The following is a 19,781-nucleotide window of genomic DNA, read 5'->3' on the forward strand; positions in this document are numbered from 1 at the left end:
GTAAACCTTATGATTATTATCTGTGTCATTAGAATGAAATATTATTATAATAGTGTATATACAAGTTTAAATTGTACAACAGTCTCTTAAACTTTTTTTGTTAAATTATATATTTCACGTTAATTTCATTGAAAAATTAAACATGGGCCTTTCATTAAAAAGGCTTATTTCTGCTATTGTAGGCTCATTTTGTAAATGCAAGCTATTCATTTAAATGATAGACAAGTGCAAACTAGATGCTTAATGCAAATGTAATTGGCCACATTTACAAAATCAAGCGATTATCTTTGCCCATCTACACTAATGTGTCTTTATGTATAGAGACAAAAGAACGAGGTTAATCACTGTCTATCAGTTTATAGTGATCATGTAGATTTGAAAAGATACTGATAGAAGACACACCACAGAAAAATCTGCAGAAAACAACTTTAAGCAAATACTGATACATCATATATAAACGTATTCTAATCTAATTGAATATTAATTAGCTCCACTTCCGAAGTTGCATGACTTCAAGGCGACTTTGTTTCGATAATGTGTAAGTCTGTGCACTGGAAAAAAAAAAAGCATGGGTTCTCTGTTTTGCTAAAGATCTAAAAGAATGCAGTTCCCCTCCCTCCTGATTTCTCCTGATCTTAATACAAATAGTTTTCTCGTGATCTAGACATAACAAAATAGCTGGGAAATCCAGAAAGTAAAAAAAAAAGAAAGTAATAACACATGGCCTCGTCTTAGGGCTTTTCTGATTGGATGGTTAAAGAACCCTATCCCGCCCAACAATTGGGAAACGCCCCCTTTATGTTCCGTAAGGACTCTACTTGAGCTCAGCGACTGCAGCCTAAGTATTCAAGTATTGGCAAAACAATCTTGTTGTGGATTATTAAACTCAGAAGTCTGCCTGAAATCACATTGGAGAGGAAGCGTGAACAAACCCTGTCTGTAAAGTCTTTGTCTGATGAGGGATCAAGAGAATTAATCCAAGTTTAATCGGTCGAGTTTTCTGAGCAGAGGTGAGCAAATAATTCACACATAAACATAAACATGAGACACTTTTTGCACGAACTCATTTCTTTTGTTTTCATCGAGTACAGCGCCGTTTGTGTGTTTGCTGAGGTAAATAAACACTAAGAACAATCATGTGAAAAAAAAAAAAAAAAAAACACGCCAAGCTGATTCAGTGTTTTTTGTGTGTTCGTGTAAATAACAGTTTCGTTATTTGGAGTTTAGTGGGAAATGAATGCTAATGGCCAGACTGACTTACAGAATGTAAACTACATCATTTGTAAGAGATAATAAAGTGATAATTCCTGTGTTTAAAATGGTTTTAAAAGCACGACGCCAAGGAAAAAAAAAAACAAACACTGGATTGTCACAGCTAACTGTGATATTGATATCTTTGTTAGACTGTCCCCTCTATATAACAGAGGCCAAAGAAAGTAACATCAGATTAATACCAACCCTAAACTAACTTTAATTTCGGCTCTTTAGATGTTTAAAATTAAAAACAGATACTGATATACTTTAAATTGTGTCACGTGGGACATTTTAAATTCTATACATGAATATGAAAATATTTATAAAGTAGACTGGAAATATAAAAAGGTTGCTTTGTGGTATATAAAACTATTATTTAATTATTATTTGGAAGGAGTTATATTATTTGTAGCTATATTTGTAAACATATATTTGAATGTTTTAATATTGAGGGGGACATTTACATTTATTTATTTAGCTGACGCTTTTATATATTATACATACAATTTGGAATACAACCAGCGATTCATCCTAAGGAGGCAGATCGACATAGAAAGTGCTCAAAATACCATATTTCAGGCGTTGTTGGATTAGTGCAGGCTAGAAAGAGAAGATTAAGTCAAGTAGTGTGGAAAGAGATGGGTTTCAGCCATCGCTTGAAAAGTGTCAAGGAGTCATTCTGGATCGGGGTGGCAAGATGGTACCACCAAACAGGAACGGTGAACGAAAATGTTCTGGAAAGTGATTTGATGGCTCTTTGTGGTGGTACAATGAGGAGTCTTTCACTAGAGGATCTCAGACTTCTGGAGGGAGTGTAGATCTGTAGTAGTGAATGAAGGTAGGCAGGTGATGAGCCGGTGGCTGTCCTATATGCCAGCATCAGTGTCTTGAATTTGATGCGAGCCGCAACCGGCAGCCAGTGCAGGGATATAAAGAGAGGTGTGACATGGGCCCTTTTGGGCTTCATTCTGAATCATTTGTGACATGAAGAATGAGAAAATAAAGATAGAAATTTTAACAATCTGTGTTACAAAAATTAACTAATTTATTGATATTTTTGGCAAATCTCCTTTTTCCACACAGAAATGTGTGTTCAGTGAACCTCTCTCCAAAAACCCTGCAGAATGAAACACACTGAGGATACTGAAGAGCAAACAGGTTGGTGTTTATTATTTATTCTTCATTAATGAGGCTGAAGGTTTTAAAGATTCAAGTAGATTTAAATTTGTTGTAATAGTTTTTCAATATCATTATGAGAAAACATTTAATAGTTCTATCAATAGAAACATCGGAGTTGTGCCTAAAATGTTTTAAAAATGTTAATAATTGGAAGATAAATGTACATCGTTCATTGAGAGTCTCAGGGATATATTAATGTACAAAAATGCATCAAAATTACAAAAATGTGACATAGCAATTGTCTGCTTTCAACAAGTTACTGAAAATCAATAATTTCTACTTTTATTTCAGAGCTGTTTGAAGAAAACAAGGAGAATGAAGAATTGAGCAAAATTGAGCTAAAAAATGGCATCAAAACTGAAGAAAAACCTTTGAGTTGCACTCAAAGAGCCAAGAAATCTTTCACCTGCACTCAGTGTGGACGTGGTTTCTCATACAAACATAACCTTGATGTTCACATGAGAGTTCACACCGGAGAGAAACCGTACACATGTGATCAATGTGGGAAGAGTTTCAGTAGTTCATCAAGCCTTAAGTATCACATGAGCATCCACACCGGAGAGAAGCTGTTCTCATGTGATCAATGCGGCAAAACGTTTTTAAGAGCTTCAAACCTGAAGATACACCTGAGAGTTCATATAAAGGAGAAGCCACATTCATGTGATTTGTGTGGAAAGAGTTTTTCATGTTTACAATATTTGAAAGATCATCAGAAAATACATACTGGCGTGAGAGAGTACATGTGCTTTGAGTGTGACAAGACTTTTACCTCAGTGAGCAATTTAAAAATGCATGAGAGGATCCACACTGGAGAAAAATCGTTCATGTGTTCATACTGCGACAAGAGATTTAGTTATTCAACAACTCTGAAAACACATGAAATGATCCACACTGGAGAGAAACCTTATATGTGTCTACACTGTGACAAGAGATTTAGTCATTCAGCAAATCAGAAAAAACATGAGAGGACCCACACTGGAGAAAAACCTTACAAGTGTTCACACTGCGACAAGAGATTTGGTCAGTCATCAAATTTGAAAGCACATGAGAGGATCCACACTGGAGAGAAACCGTATCACTGCACTGAATGTGGGAAGTGTTTCAATCAACTATCTTCTCTACGCAGACACACAAACAATCACAGCAAGTAGATCATCTTCAGATCCAGTACTTTCAGGTCTGATGATGCATTCTCACCAAATGTGACTCAATAATGCATCAAGCAATAAAATATAATCTGGATAAGTCTGTTCTAACCGGTCATTACAAATGACAAGACAAAGAAGCATTATAAAGTTTTCACTGTAAGAAGCTCATCTTCAAAACCATGATTCAACTGTGAGATTCAGATCAGTTAAAGATGAAGTTTCTTCCCAAAAAAACAATGTCAAACAGGTTTATTCTTGTATACCATTTTTTTTTTAAATGGTACATATGCTATCATTGTGTTTTCTTGTGAGTTTCATATAATGTTCAATTGTTTTATAATACAAATGTGTCACTTGAACTGTGAGATTCAGACACTTTGAGATTAAAATAACATGATAATAGATGATGGACTCATGAAGCAGTAGAAGTTCATTCATCATTTCTGTGATGTGAAAATTAAAGATGAAGATGTTTGGTTTATACTGTATGTTCATTATGTTGAACTGAACTAACAGACATGATCACAACAGTCCTACTGACTTCAATTACTGCTGAATCATTACTCAGAGGAACCACACATCTTTACATTGTTTGTCATTTTATACCATTTTGTTTCATTCCCAGTTTCACAGACTATTTTTAATTTTAATCTTGTGGATTATTTAAGATTGTTTGCATTATCTACATCTTCTTCATGCATTCATTTCCACCGTAGCATGACAGAGACCCTCATGACAGGTGTTTGCAATGACATTGTAATTTTGTTTCCTTTTTCTTGTCTTCACCAACTACTTGTGTAAAATGTCGAGAGATTTTGGATTTAATGAATGAATGAACTTCTTGAACTGAATTTTGTACGACGAAAAGTTTATTTTTACTCCAAACACTCAAAAAAAAAAAAATACAAAAAAAAAAAATGAATGAATAAATGTAAAATCCAGTAAAACTTATGATTATTATCTGTGTCATTAGAATAAAATATGATTATAATAGTGTATATACAAGTTTAAATTGCACAACAGTCTCTTAAACTTTTTATATATATATATATATATATATATATTTCACGTTCATTTCATTGAAAAATTAAACATGGGCCTTTCATTAAAAAGGCTTATTTCTGCTATTGTAGGCTCATTTTGTAAATGCAAGCTATTCATTTAAATTATAGACAAGTGCAAACTGGATGCTTGATGCAAATGTAATTGGCCACATTTACAAAATCAAGTGATTATCTTTGCCCATCTACACTAATGTCTCTTTATGTATAGAGACAAAAGAACGAGGTTAATCACTGTCTATCAGTTTATAGTGATCATGTAGGTTTGAAAAGATACTGATAGAAGACACACCACAGAAAAATCTGCAGAAAACAACTTTAAGCAAATACTGATAAATCATATCTAAACGTATTCTAATCTAATTGAATATTAATTAGCTCCACTTCCGAAGTTGCATGACTTCAAGGCGACTTTGTTTCGATAATGTGTAAGTCTGTGCACTGGAAAAAAAAAGCATGGGTTCTCTGTTTTGCTAAAGATCTAAAAGAATGCAGTTCCCCTCCCTCCTGATTTCTCGTGATCTTAATACAAATAGTTTTCTCGTGATCTAGACATAACAAAGTAGCTGGGAAATCCAGAAAGTAAAAAAAAAAGAAAGTAATAACACATGGCCTCGTCTTAGGGCTTTTCTGATTGGATGGTTAAAGACCCCTATCCCGCCCAGCAATTGGGAAACGCCCCCTTTATGTTCCGTAAGGACTCTACTTGAGCTCAGCGACTGCAGCTTAAGCATTCAAGTATTGGCAAAACTCTCTTGTTGTGGATTATTAAACTCAGAAGTCTGCCTGAAATCACATTGGAGAGGAAGCGTGAACAAACCCTGTCTGTAAAGTCTTTGTCTGATGAGGGATCAAGAGAATTAATCCAAGTTTAATCGGTCGAGTTTTCTGAGGAGAGGTGAGCAAATAATTCACACATAAACATGAACATGAGACACTTTTTGCACGAACTCATTTCTTTTGTTTTCATCGAGTACAGCGCCGTTTGTGTGTTTGCTGAGGTAAATAAACACTAAGAACAATCATGTGGAAAAAAAAAAAAAAACATGCCAAGCTGATTCAGTGTTTTTTGTGTGTTCGTGTAAATAACAGTTTCGTTATTTGGAGTTTAGTGGGAAATGAATGCTAATGGCCAGACTGACTTACAGAATGTAAACTACATCATTTGTAAGAGATAATAAAGTGATAATTTCTGTGTTTTAAATGGTTTTAAAAGCACGACGCCAAGGAAAAAAAAAAAAAAAAAAACAACACTGGATTGTCACAGCTAACTGTGATATTGATATCTTTGTTAGACTGTCCCCTCTATATAACAAAGGCCAAAGAAAGTAACATCAGATTAATACCAACCCTAAACTAACTTTAATTTCGGCTCTTTAGATGTTTAAAATTAAAAACAGATACTGATATACTTTAAATTGTGTCACGTGGGACATTATAAATATTTTCATATTCATGTATAGAATTTAAAAAGTAGACTGGAAATATAAAAATGTTGCTTTGTGGTATATAAAACTATAACATAATATTATTTAATTACTTTATTGCTCTAGAGAATTAGGAAATCAAAACTTATTTATACATGATGCGCTTTAGTGTGTAGTTACTGATCTAATGAAGATGGGTGTCATCACATTTCTGTTTTTATGCTTTTATTTTTCATTTTTACTGTTACACTCTAAAAAGTGCTGGGTTAAAAAATAACCCAACCATAACTCAGCTGCTGGGTAACTCTGGGACAGAACACGCGTTGGGTTGTTTTGACCCAAGTGCTGGGTTGAACCATTTGACCCAAAATGCTGGGTTGTTTATTTGACCCAACCAGTGGGTCAGATTAACTGTGCTGCTAGGTTAAACATTACCTAAACATTGGGTTATTTGTTGTCTCATTGCCTTGCTACCTTTATTTCTTACCAATAATAATATCTAAATCACAAAGGAATGTAAAATTGTTATTGTTTTTCTGTAATAAATTTACACAACACAAAAAATGCTACTGTAAACATCAATTTAATGAGTTTTCACATTTCTTTTTAATACAATTTTCAAAAGGGGTACAGCTGTCACACATTTTGTCCAACCCCTACAGACACAAATAACGGTTTTAGTAGATCAGTTTTTTTAAATCACAAACCTGTAAACTAGGCACTGTACATTCCTATTCATTATGTCGACATTGCAGTAGAAGAACAATCAAAAATGAATTATTACCACATTAGAATCATTCCAAACATTGTGCCATTAAACCTAAGCCCAACAAAGAGTTTATAGTTTGTGTAACTGTTAAGTGGGCAGAAAAAAACAGTTTCCCTCAAAAACTTCACACATGAAGACTTCATCAATATGATATACTGCATGCTGGAGAAATTCCCAGGCAACAAGTCCGCTTCAATGGCATGGCCTGGAACAATGGCGAAGGTCTGGGAAGTTGTTGTCTCATCCCCAAGGCACACATCCACCATGTTGATCCCCACCTGTTAATTATACAGCATTTAGTCTTGCAACATAACTAACATTTTAAGTTAAGTGTATTTTATGAATATAAACACAGAGGCATGAAATAAATGGTCATTTCAGAAGAAAATTTAAAAGTGCACTTTTAGTCTTTTACATCTGAACTCTTCATACAGTTGTGGCCAAAATTATTAGAACACTAGTATTTTCACCAGCTAAAAAAAAATGGTTTTAAATCAGTGATTGTTATCTTTTGCTGTAGTGTGTCAGTAGGAAATATCAGTTTACATTTCCAAACATTCATTTTGCCATTAATTGTGATAATCAGGTGACATTTTTGTTTGCACAACAGCCAGTGCTCCACACAGAGATCTGTTCTAATCATCATCCAGAAGAACTGTGGCAACGTCTCCAAGATGCTTCAAGAGACCTACCTGCAAAGCTACAGTACTGTTAAGAGTTTGAAGCACTTGTCTAAAAATGTAAAATGAGGATACTGTCAAAAATAATTGCATAAATAGATTTTCTTTATCAATTAACTTTGATTAACTAAATTAAATCAATATTTGGTGTGACCATCCTTTGCGTTTAAAGCAGCTTTTACCCTACAGTAGGTGCACTTGCACATAGTTCCCTTCCGGAGGGAACTCTACGCTGCGTCCTGGTGGACACTATGGGAACTGCCTTCAGCGTGACCGGTTCTGAAGCTCCTATAGAACAACAACAATGAACTTTGACCTTGGCCGGCGCCAGCCTATGACATCATCACCAGGCGCCTACCAGTATAAAAGGGGCGCTTGTGAATACATCAACCATCTTTTTGTCCTTCAGACTTACCTTGTTCTAAGCGTGAGTAGAATGATGATTCCTAGAGTAAACAGTTCAGAAGTGTGCAGATCCGTGTCAGAAGAAATCTGACACCAGATGACATGCGCAGCCTGTTTGTTATGTGTTTGGGTAAGAGCACTCGCGCTCCGTCCTTCAGAGCGCGTTCATTGTGAGAGTTTCTCTCTAAGGGAACTCCGCTCTTGTTTGTCCCCTTTCCCGAGGGAATTGGGACATTTATCTGCCCTACGCGGCTCGGGTCCCGTTGCAGCCGAGGCTGCACGGAGAACGAGCCCGAGGTGGTTACAGATGAAGCGTGTACACGAGTTGAGAGATGTGTAATCTCTCACGCTCGTCAGCCGCTGACGAGGGCGAGCTGCGGGCGAAGGATGTATTATTCTTTGACATCCTTTGATACAGCAGCAAGTGCTCTACTGGTTTTAGCCAGGTGAGCAGGATGTGGCTGTTATGGGCAAAAAGTGATTTTCTGAGCTCTCACAGCCTGCCTGCCCCGCGTATGATGAGCTTTGTTTGTTATGAACTGCGCTGCAGTCTGCTTTGATCTGCGTTCGAAGCATGTGCAGGGGGAGGTTGCTCATAGCAGTTTATATGAGCAATTTCACCCTGGCCATAACAGACCAGTCCCCATGTGCATCCCATTCCTTCCTGATCTATATAATAAGATCGGGAGGGCATGGGATAAACCATATTCCGCCCGCACTCATCTATATCAGCATGTTATGCTGGTGCAGAGTGAGTGCGTGAGTATGGCGGGGCGTCAATGCCATCGCCTGAGGATATCCTTGCTGTCTCTCGGTGGGGTTGGCGTCGACGCTGAGGGCATACGCGGCAGCGGGTCAGGCTGGTGCTGCCTGCACACAGTGGCAGTGTTGCAGGCGTACCAGGCTGATCTGCTGGAGGATAAAGACCCGTGGAGATGGCTGAGCGGTTTCACACCACAGATTTGTGGGTGAATTTGGCAGACATCGGGGAGAAAGAGAAGTGCTTTCTCCTCGATGCGCCAGTCTCGCCTTCCGAATTATTCTGTAAATCCATTGAGACGGGGGTCGACTAATTCAGGGAGGCGGAGGCGTGCTCAGCAGCTACTAGACCCCTTAGATCTTTTTGGATCTTTTGGGTCTGTTATTCCTCACCGGTCTTCATCCCCACCCAAACGCAGGGGGGAGCCTGGCCCCTCCTGGCCTGCGGGCTGGAGGCAGGACCAGGCGGTTTGTGTGGCCACTCGAGACCCTCCTCCTGGGAGGAGTAGGTCTCAGAGGAGACGTGATGTGCGTTATAGGAGAGGAGATCGTAGGGAAACGATCCTCTCCCTTCTCCCTCACTATCGTTCGGCCGCCTGCCCTTTTTCCCCCATAAGACTCTGGGGCTGGGCTGATGTTAGATTGATAAACTCAATCTGTTGGCCCGGTACATGAACTGACATATATGTGGGTGTGTATATATGTATATGTATGTATTCTTTGTCTACCAGCTCCGCTTGGGTGAGACTTTAGTATTTGAGCTCCATACTGAGCTTCTACGGTCCCTAAGTGTCGAGTGTAGCCAGGTCTTCCCTCGTTTGTGAGGTAGTGTACCGAGACCTCCACTCGTAAATAACTCTGGTAGGGGTTAAGCGTTGTCAGGCTTCCTCTCATTCTGAGAGTTATCCTTTGAAGCCTCCGCTGTTTTTGAGCTCGGCTTAGGCATTATTTATACCTGCATATGCATGTTTACACACCTACTGGGTGTGGCAGACTCCCCGTCCCGTGGTAAGAGTCTGGCAGAGACTCCGCTCTTTATTTGAGTGTAAAGACCGGGAGATTTGGGTGAGATCTCCACCCATCCTATAGTGTAAGCAACCTTGGGTTGAGTGTTGTAGGCTGCCTCTCTTTGTGAGTCAGTGTATTGAAGCCCACGCTCCCCAGGGCTCTGCTTCTAAATTCTTAGGAAGAGGAAAGTTTAGTAAACCCCCCCTGTGAGTATTTTTATTCAGGCCTCCTCTCTCTGAGAGTTGCGCTGAGGAGTTTTTCCCTCTTTTGAGGTTCATGTTTAGGCCGATTTCTCACAGTTCTATCAGTACTGGGCAGTGCTAGTAGCTTGTAGGCTCCTTTGAGCCTCGCTTTTACACTAAGCGTATTGTGTCGGGTCTTCCCTTGGCGAAAACCCTGTGTTGGACCTCCAGAGTTCACTTTTGAACCCTGTATAGGCGCTTAAAGCTCTGTCCGGATGGTAGTTTAGTATGTAGGCTCATTGAGCCTCATTACTATATTGAGGTTGAGTGTAGTAGGTCTCCCCTCATTGTTAGTGAGTTGTGTTGTTTAAGACCTCCACTCCTAGATTTTCCTGCCACGGTGAGCGTTGTCAGGGTGTTGTAGGCTTCCTCTCGATATGAGAGTCTTTCTGCAGAGGCTTCCACTCTTGAGTGCTGCTGATTAGGTCTCCTCTCGCCTGTGGCGTTATGATGATGATCTGGCTCTCATAGTCTTCCCTATGGCTTAGACTGAGAGCTGTTAGATGTGTTCTCTTTGTGAGAACCATCTAGCTGCAGCCGTCGCTCTCCTTAGAGCTCCGCTTCTAGTACATTCTCACAGTATATAGCTGGTAGGCCCTGTTAGGTCTCGCTAACTATTTTGGTATTGTGCTAAGAGCCCCTCTGCCAAGGCTGAGTGTTGTTAGGCTTTCGGGTGAGTTTATGTACTTGTAGCGTTGAGTGTAGCCAGGTCTCCCCTCAGTGAGGGTTATTATCTGAGACCTCCACTCTCGAGCTTCTCTCTCTAGGGAATATTAGGCCTCTTGTGTCGGGTCTCCTCTCTGCGAGAGTTGTTGACCGTCACTCTGAAAGAGCTCACTAGGCCCATTCTCACAGTCATGACAGCTGATAGGCCCCTTCCTGGCCTAGCTAACTATCCTTGGTGGAGTGCTGATACTACCACTCACCAAGACTGAGTGTCGTCAGGCTTTTCTCTCTCTTTAGAGATTCATTTTGAAGCCTCCACTCTACAGAGCCCTGCTTTCAGCATGCAAGCCCTACTGTGAGTCTTGTTATTCCCAAAAAGCGTTGAGTGTAGCCAGGTCTCCCCTCACCGAGGGTCATTATACTGAGACCTCCACTCTTAAGAGCTTCTCATAGGATTGAGCGTTGTCAGGCTTCCTCTCATTACAGAGAGTCTTCTATGAAGCCTCCGTTCTCCAGAAGCTCCGCTTCCAGTACTTTCAAGCGTGAGTGTAGATAGGTCTCCCCTCACCAAAGGGTTATTTTGTGAGACCTCCACTCCTAAGAGCTAGTGGATTGAACGTTGTTAGGTTTCCTCTCATTTTAAAGAGTCTTCTATGAAGCCTCCATTCTCCAGAAGCTCCGCTTCCAGTACTTCCAAGCGTGAGTGTAGTCAGGTCTCCCCTCACTGAAGGGTTATTTTGAGACCTCCACTCTTAAGAGCTGGCGGATTGAGCGTTGTCAGGTTTCCTCTCATCTAGAGCAGTGATTCTCAACTCCAGTCCTCGAGGCCCGCTGCTCTGCACATTTTGTATGTCTCCTTCATTTAACACACCTGATTCAGATAATCAGCTCGTTAGGAGAAAGATCCATGAACTTAACTGAGTGTGTCAGATTCAGAAACATACAAAATGTGCAGAGCAGTGGGCCCCGAGGACTGGAGTTGAGAATCACTGATCTAGAGAGTCTTCTATGAAGCCTCCGTTCTCCAGAAGCTCCGCTTCTGTACTTGCAAGCGTGAGTGTAGTCAGGTCTCCCCTCACAAAAGGGTTTATGTTCGAGACCTCCACTCTTAAGAGTTTCTCATAGGATTGAGCGTTATCATGCTTCCTCTCACTATAGAGAGTCTTCTATGAAGCCTCCGTTCTCCAGAAGCTCCGCTTCAAGTACCTCCAAGCGTGAGTGTAGCCAGGTCTCCCCTCACTGAAGGGTTATTTGAGACCTCCACTCCTAAGAGCTGTAGGATTGAGCGTTGTCAGGTTTCCTCTCATTTTAGAGAGTCTTCTATGAAGCCTCCATTCTCCAGAAGCTCCGCTTCTGTACTTACAAGCGTGAGTGTAGTCAGGTCTCCCCTCACACAAGGGTTTATGTTTGAGACCTCCACTCTAAAGAGCTTCTCGTAGGATTGAGCGTTATCAGGCTTCCTCTCACTATAGAGAGTCTTCTATGAAGCCTCCGTTCTCCAGAAGCTCCGCTTCCAGTACCTCCAAGCGTGAGTGTAGCCAGGTCTCCCCTCACTGAAGGGTTATTTGAGACCTCCACTCCTAAGAGCTGTAGGACTGAGCGTTGTCAGGTTTCCTCTCAATTTAGAGAGTCTTCTATGAAGCCTCCGTTCTCCAGAAGCTCCGCTTCTGTACTTAAAAGCGTGAGTGTAGTCAGGTCTCCCCTCACACAAGGGTTTATGTTTGAGACCTCCACTCTTTCAGAGCTCCGAAGCTCCGCTGCCAGGCTCTGCTGTCGCCTGTGATAATGATACGGTGATTCCCTCGCTACGCTCTGGGCACCTCCTCAAATCCACAATAGTGGTGAGTACTCACGTGAAGCTTTGAGCACTCTTTAAAACCCACGTGAAGTGGTAAGTGCACACGCAAGTCCTTGGGTCCTGTGTAGCCAGGTCTACCCTCACTGAAGGGTTATTTGAGACCTCCACTCCTAAGAGCTAGTGGATTGAATGTTTCAGGTTTCCTCTCTTTTTAGAGAGTCCTCTGTGAAGCCTCCATTCTCCAGAAGCTCCACTTCCAGTATTTTCAAGCGTGAGTGTAGATAGGTCTCCCCTCACTGAAGGGTTATTTGAGACCTCCACTCCTAAGAGCTAGTGGATGGAATGTTGTCAGGTTTCCTCTCCTTTAGAGAGTCTTCTGTGAAGCCTCCGTTCTCCAGAAGCTCCGCCTCCAGTACTTCTAGGCGTGAGTGTAGCCAGGTCTCCCCTCACTGCAGGGTTATTTGAGACCTCCACTCCTAAGAGCTAGTGGATGGAATGTTGTCAGGTTTCCTCTCCTTTAGAGAGTCTTCTGTGAAGCCTCCGTTCTCCAAAAAGCTCCGCTTCCAGGCTTTGCTGTAGCCTGAAATATTATATTGTGTTTTTCCCTCGCTATGCTCTGGGCACCTCCTCAAAATCCACAATAGTGGTGAGTACTCACGTGAAGCTTTGAGCACTCCCTAAAACCCACGTAGAGTGGTAAGTGCACACACAAGTCTTTGGGCACTTTCTGAAATCCACATGAGTGGTAAAGATCCCCCCCTAAGGGTAGGGTTCTTTTCTAAAATCCTGTATGGTATGGGTTACGCAGTAATTGCTCCGTTCCCATTCTAGAGTTGGTTCTAAAAACCCCTGGGTTTTTCCAACTCCTCTCCAGACAGCACTATTTATAGGATTGAGTGTCGCTAGGCTTCCTCTCATCTAGAGAGTCTTCTTGTAGAAGCCTCCACTCTCCTGAGGAACTCCACTTAGGTGGTTCTAATGCTTAGGTTCTTGGAGCCTCATGAATCACCTCCAGTGTTGAGTGTAGTTAGGTCTCTGACCTCCACTCCCAGAGTTCCCCGCAAGCACAGAGTGTTGCCAGGCTTCCTCTCGTTTAGAGAGTCTTTCTGGAGCCTCCGCTCTTCAGAACCCCCGCTTAGTATGAAGACTTAGTGATAAGCTTCACTACTTTCTGTAGCGGTGAGTGTAGTTAGGCCTACTCTTGCTTAGAAGAATCAGGCCTCCACTCCTAGGAGTTCCGTGCTTGGGTAGCCAAGCTAGCTGTGACGTCGGCCCAAGCGATTCTCGCTGGTAGTGGGGAGTGATGTTCCTTCTTGACTCCTCAATCAGTCAGTTGTTCACTTACTCCTCAGCATGGCGGCGTTGGTATTGACGTTCCCATAGTGTCCACCAGGACGCAGCGTAGAGTTCCCTCCGGAAGGGAACGTCTAGGTTACGTATGTAACCCCTGTTACCTGAGGACAGGGAACGAGACGCTGCGTCTCGTAGCCATGCTTCGGGCCCCACTTACGTCTCCGTCAGACAAAAAGATGGTTGATGTATTCACAAGCGCCCCTTTTATACTGGTAGGCGCCTGGTGATGATGTCATAGGCTGGCGCCGGCCAAGGTCAAAGTTCATTGTTGTTGTTCTATAAGAGCTTCAGAACCGGTCACGCTGAAGGCAGTTCCCATAGTGTCCACCAGGACGCAGCGTCTCGTTCCCTGTCCTCAGGGAACAGGGGTTACATACGTAACCTAGACGTTTTTCCGGTAGGTCTCTTGAAGCATCTTGGAGACATTGTCACAGTTCTTCTGGATTTAGTCTGTCTCAGTTTGTTCTGTTTCTTCATGTCATTCCAGACAGACTGGATGATGATGAGATCAGATCTCTGTGGAGGATTGGCTGTTGTGCAAACAAAAACCTCACTGGATTATCACAATAAATGGCAAAATGAATGTTTGGAAATGTAAACTGGTATTTCCTACTGACACCCTACAGCAAAAGATAACAAACACAGACTTAAAGCCATTTTTAGCTGTTGAAAATACTACTGTTGTAATAATTTTGGCCACCACTGGTTGTACGTCAATGAATGGCTTCCGGGATTCCGTGGTTGTGGGTCTGAAGACCTTATATCCAGAGTGGGCAGGACTTTGAAAACACTCTCCTCTTTAGCATCTAAACCATAGGAATAATATGCAAACTGTGAAACTTATCTTATAATCACACATTGAAGCACTTTCATATGACAGTTCCTTCATTCGTTTAAATAAAGCTAATTAATTCCCACCCTCATTCAACTACTGTAGGTTAAGTTTAGGTATGGGGTAAGATTCAGGGATGTAGAATATGCTCATGCAGATTATAAGATAAAGCTTACCTTAAGTCATGTCACCCAGCTCTCAATGCACCTATCCACCTCGCTGAGCATTGGCAAGAATAAGGTCTGCAATTGTAGTCCAGTCTTCAAAAATTCGCCTCTCTTGAATTACCTTCCTAAAGTCTTGTGAAATCTGGTAAAAATTGAAAAAGAAAGACAAATCTGGTTAAATAAGTTAGTTTTATACTGGTCTCCTAGTTTGTAAAGCAACACAAGCATTCACTAAAATAGAGGAAGAGTAAAGGGCACGCTTCCTCCTTTCCAAAATGCTCTGTAGCTTGTACTCCTGTGGCGTCTGCCGTTGCTAAGCAACCATTTCCTGCACTCTCCGTGAAGACGCAGGAATTTCAGCAAAAAAATCGCTTGTTCTGCTGTTAAATTTATTTAAAAATGGTTATTCCTGTACAGCTATGATAAGCTGTTCCTCCAACTTGGCTGTTAAGGATAAAGCTGATTGGTTCTTGTCACATGACCTGTGGTGGTGCGCGGACGCGCCTGGAAAAAACGAGCTTCTATTATGAGCGCGCATACGCAGCGCGTGTACATGTGAAATAAATAACGAACTTGAGCGTGCAAAAGACTCAACATGTGAGCGGCCCCTAAATGACCGCATATACCATTACCAAGAGAGATAAAGTCTAACTTTACATACTGTAGCTAAGACAACATTACATTTAAGTAACACATAGTAGTACATACCAGTCATATAGTGGTTTAACGTTATTAAAGTAGATACCTGAGGGAAAAAAGCGCGAAAATGCTCAACATACAAATGATGGATCTATCGTTGAAGTCGGCACGTCGCAGATATTTACTTGTAAAAATATGCCCTTAAATCATATGTCAAAATTTGATATTTTAATCGTCTCATTTTGACAAAACATTTCAAAGCCATACAGTACACAGACAGTAACAGAACTTACCCCCGTATCTGACCTACCCTTTCCATAAGACGTTAAAATAAAGGCTATGTATACTGTAAGTTATAAATAACACTAACGTTACACACACACAACTGTTATATAACGATAAAGCGACTGTTGAGGCAAATATAGTAAGTTAACGTTACCTCGCTAGGCTGCTAAGGTACTTAACGGTCGTCATTCACGGAATAAAATGCTAAGCCCGCACAGCGACAAATCAAATATTGCATTAAACAGTGAAATCCGTGTGCTCTTAAACAAAACTTATTAAAAATAAAGGTAAATAATTATATAATCATATTATAAACTTAAGTTACCTTATAATCCTGCTTGCTGCGAGGTGCGTGACCGCCTGGCGAAGAGACGACTGAAGAATCCAGAATGTTCGATGAAGTGAAAAAAATAAATAAACCGGTTGGGTCAAAATAACCCAACCCAGGTGTTCATAGTGAAAGAACCCCTTATAGTCCATTTGACCCAGCATGTTGACCCAACTGTGTGTTTACAGTACCTCAAACAACCCAATATTTTGACCCAGCACAAATAACCCAGCAATGTGTTTACAGAAATAACCCAGCACTTTTTAGAGTGTATTATTATTTGGAAGGAGTTATATTATTTTGTATATTTGTAAACATATATTTGAATGTTTTAATATTGAGGGGGACATTTACATTTATTTAGCTGACACTTTTATATATTATACATACAATTGGGAATACAACAAGCGATTCATCCTAAGGAGGTAGATCGACATAGAAAGTGCTCAAAATACCATATTTCAGGCGTTGTTGGATTAGTGCAGGCTAGAAAGAGAAGATTAAGTCAAATAGTGTGGAAAGAGATGGTTTTCAGCCATAGCTTGAAAAGTGTCAAGGAGTCATTCTGGATCGGGGTGGCAAGATGGTACCACCAAACAGGAACGGTGAACGAAAATGTTCTGGAAAGTGATTTGATGGCTCTCTGTGGTGGTACAATGAGGAGTCTTTCACTAGAGGATCTCAGACTTCTGGAGGGAGTGTAGATCTGTAGTAGTGAATGAAGGTAGGCAGGTGATGAGCCGGTGGCTGTCCTATATGCCAGCATCAGTGTCTTGAATTTGATGCGAGCCGCAACCGGCAGCCAGTGCAGGGATATAAAGAGAGGTGTGACATGGGCCCTTTTGGGCTTCATTCTGAATCATTTGTGACATGAAGAATGAGAAAATAAAGATAGAAATTTTAACAATCTGTGTTACAAAAATTAACTAATTTATTGATATTTTTGGCAAATCTCCTTTTTCCACACAGAAATGTGTGTTCAGTGAACCTCTCTCCAAAAACCCTGCAGAATGAAACACACTGAGGATACTGAAGAGCAAACAGGTTGGTGTTTATTATTTATTCTTCATTAATGAGGCTGAAGGTTTTAAAGATTCAAGTAGATTTAAATTTGTTGTAATAGTTTTTCAATATCATTATGAGAAAACATTTAATAGTTCTATCAATAGAAACATCGGAGTTGTGCCTAAAATGTTTTAAAAATGTTAATAATTGGAAGATTAATGTACATCGTTCATTGAGAGTCTCAGGGATATATTAATGTACAAAAATGCATCAAAATTACAAAAATGTGACATAGCAATTGTCTGCTTTCAACAAGTTACTGAAAATCAATAATTTCTACTTTTATTTCAGAGCTGTTTGAAGAAAACAAGGAGAATGAAGAATTGAGCAAAACTGAGCTAAAAAATGACATCAAAACTGAAGAAAAACCTTTGAGTTGTACTCAAAGAGCCAAGAAATCTTTCACCTGCACTCAGTGTGGACGTGGTTTCTCATACAAAAATTGCCTTGATGTTCACATGAGAGTTCACACCGGAGAGAAACCGTTTACATGTGATCAATGTGGGAAGATTTTCAGTGCTTCATCAAGCCTTAAGTATCACATGAGCATCCACACTGGAGAGAAACCATACACATGTGATCAATGCGGCAAAACGTTTCTAAGAGCTTCAGACCTGAAGATACACCTGAGAGTTCATATAAAGGAGAAGCCACATTCATGTGATTTGTGTGGGAAAAGTTTTTCATGTTTACAATATTTGAAAAATCATCAGACAATACATACTGGCGTGAGAGAGTACATGTGCTTTGAGTGTGAAAAGACTTTTACTAGAGCAAACCATTTAAAAGAGCACCAGAGGATCCACACTGCAGAAAAACCTTATATGTGTTCACACTGTGACAAGAGATTCAATCGGCCAGGAGACCTGAAAGCACATGAGAGGATCCACACTGGAGAAAAACCATATAAGTGTTCACTCTGCGACAAGAGATTCAATCAGTTGGCACACGTAAAAGCACATGAGAGGATCCACACTGGAGAGAAACCGTATCTCTGCACTGAATGTGGGAAGTGTTTCCCTCGACTATCTTCTCTACACAGACACACAAAACACATTCACAGCAAGTAGATCATCTTCAGATCCAGTACTTTCAGGTCTGATGATGGATCATCACCAAATGTGACTCAATAATGCATCAAGCAATATAATATAATCTGGATAAGTCTGTTCCAACCAGTCATTACAAATGACAAAACAAAGAAGCATTGTGAAGTTTTCACAGTAAGAAGCTCATCTTCAAAACCAACAGATTCAACTGTGAGATTCTGATCAACTCAAAGTTTCTTCCCGAAGATCAATGTCAAAAAGGTTTTATTCTTGTTGTATACCATTTTTTTTTCCCATGATACATATACTATTGTGTTTTCTTGTGAGTTTCATATAATGTTCATTTGTTTTATAATGCATGTGTGTCACTTATACTGAGAGATTCAGACACTTAAACATGATAATATAAGATGGACTCATGAAGCAGTGGAAGTTCATTCATCATTTCTGTGATGTGAAAATTAAAGATGAAGATGTTTGTTTTATACTGTAGGTTCATTATGTTGAACTGAACTAACAGACATGATCACAACAGTCCTACAGACTTCAGTTACTGCTGGATCATTATTCAGAGGAACCACACACGTCTGTACAAGTCTTTAAATTTAATTGTCATTTTATACCATTTTGTTTCATTTCCACATTCACACACTGTTTTTGTTTTTATTTATTTTTTATTATTCTTGTGGATTATTAAAGATTATTTGCATTATCTTCATCTTCTTCATGAATTTATTTCCACCATAGCATGACAGAGACCCTCATGACAGGTGTGTGCAATAGGATGGTAATTTTGTTTCCTTTTTCTTGTCTTCACCATCTGGTTACTGGTTAAAAAAATATTTCATGTGAGGTCACTTGCAGAAGCACAGGTATCTGAGAGTGCAAGTGCATGTTTGTAGTGTTTGTAGCCAGACCTTATTGCATCGTCCTCTAAAACCATTGGGTATCTGTTGTGAGAAGCAGTTTTCTAGTAATTTGTGCCTTGCCTGGTGTGGATTTGATGAATGAATGAACTACTTAAACTGAATTTTTCTGTCATTTTGTGACACTTAAAAAAAAGATTGTTTTTACTCCAGACACACAAAACAAAAAAATTAATGAATTAATGTAAAATCCATTCTCACGAAACGGGTTTACAGGTCGCAACTACTAACGATTGGGGATATTGCTTAATAGTCTGTGTTATGTTGGAATCAATCTATTTTTCAACCTCCGACGGGACAGCGACCACAGAGGGGCGCTGGGCCGCCGGGATCCCAGCCTCACCCTCAGACTCTCCCTCTGATGCTGCAACAGACATCTCTTCCTCCTGTGGTGAGCCAAAGGAGACGCTCAGCCCGCCGTGCGGGGAAGCGTACTGCTCTGGCAGCTCGACGGGATCACGCTGAGGTGCAGAAGGTCGCTCTGCAATTTAACTGCAAATAACCTGTCTTTATTTGGAGTGCAAATTAATTTCAAATGAGATTAAGAATATATAAGAAAGCATAGATGTTTAATCGGCATATTCATCAAAATAGACACAAGCTTAATACATGTGCAGCCCGAGCCCGACGGGCAGCATCGAGCTTGCCTTCAGCGCAGTTTGAAGAGCTGCGTGATCATGCACACGCAATAGCCTAAAGCTTGCCACAAAGCACAGGCAGAGGTAATTACCATTAATGTGT

At 40.4% G+C, this 19,781-nt stretch overlaps 1 protein-coding gene across 1 annotated transcript; it reads left to right on the forward strand.

Moving 5' to 3' along the window:
* Nucleotides 1–2,378: 2,378 nt before the first annotated feature.
* LOC141338235 (uncharacterized) lies at nucleotides 2,379–18,599 on the forward strand. Its single transcript, XM_073843811.1, has 7 exons — nucleotides 2,379–2,412; nucleotides 2,725–3,141; nucleotides 3,310–3,497; nucleotides 3,560–3,610; nucleotides 16,770–16,825; nucleotides 17,010–17,044; nucleotides 17,357–18,599. The coding sequence occupies exons 1-7, from the start codon at nucleotides 2,379–2,381 to the stop codon at nucleotides 18,133–18,135; spliced, it is 1,560 nt and encodes a 519-aa protein (XP_073699912.1). The 3' UTR covers nucleotides 18,136–18,599.
* The last annotated feature ends 1,182 nt before the right edge of the window (nucleotides 18,600–19,781 follow it).

Source organism: Garra rufa, chromosome 1 (assembly GCF_049309525.1).
Source record: "Garra rufa chromosome 1, GarRuf1.0, whole genome shotgun sequence".
In the NCBI taxonomy this organism is placed as follows: Eukaryota; Metazoa; Chordata; class Actinopteri; order Cypriniformes; family Cyprinidae; genus Garra; species Garra rufa.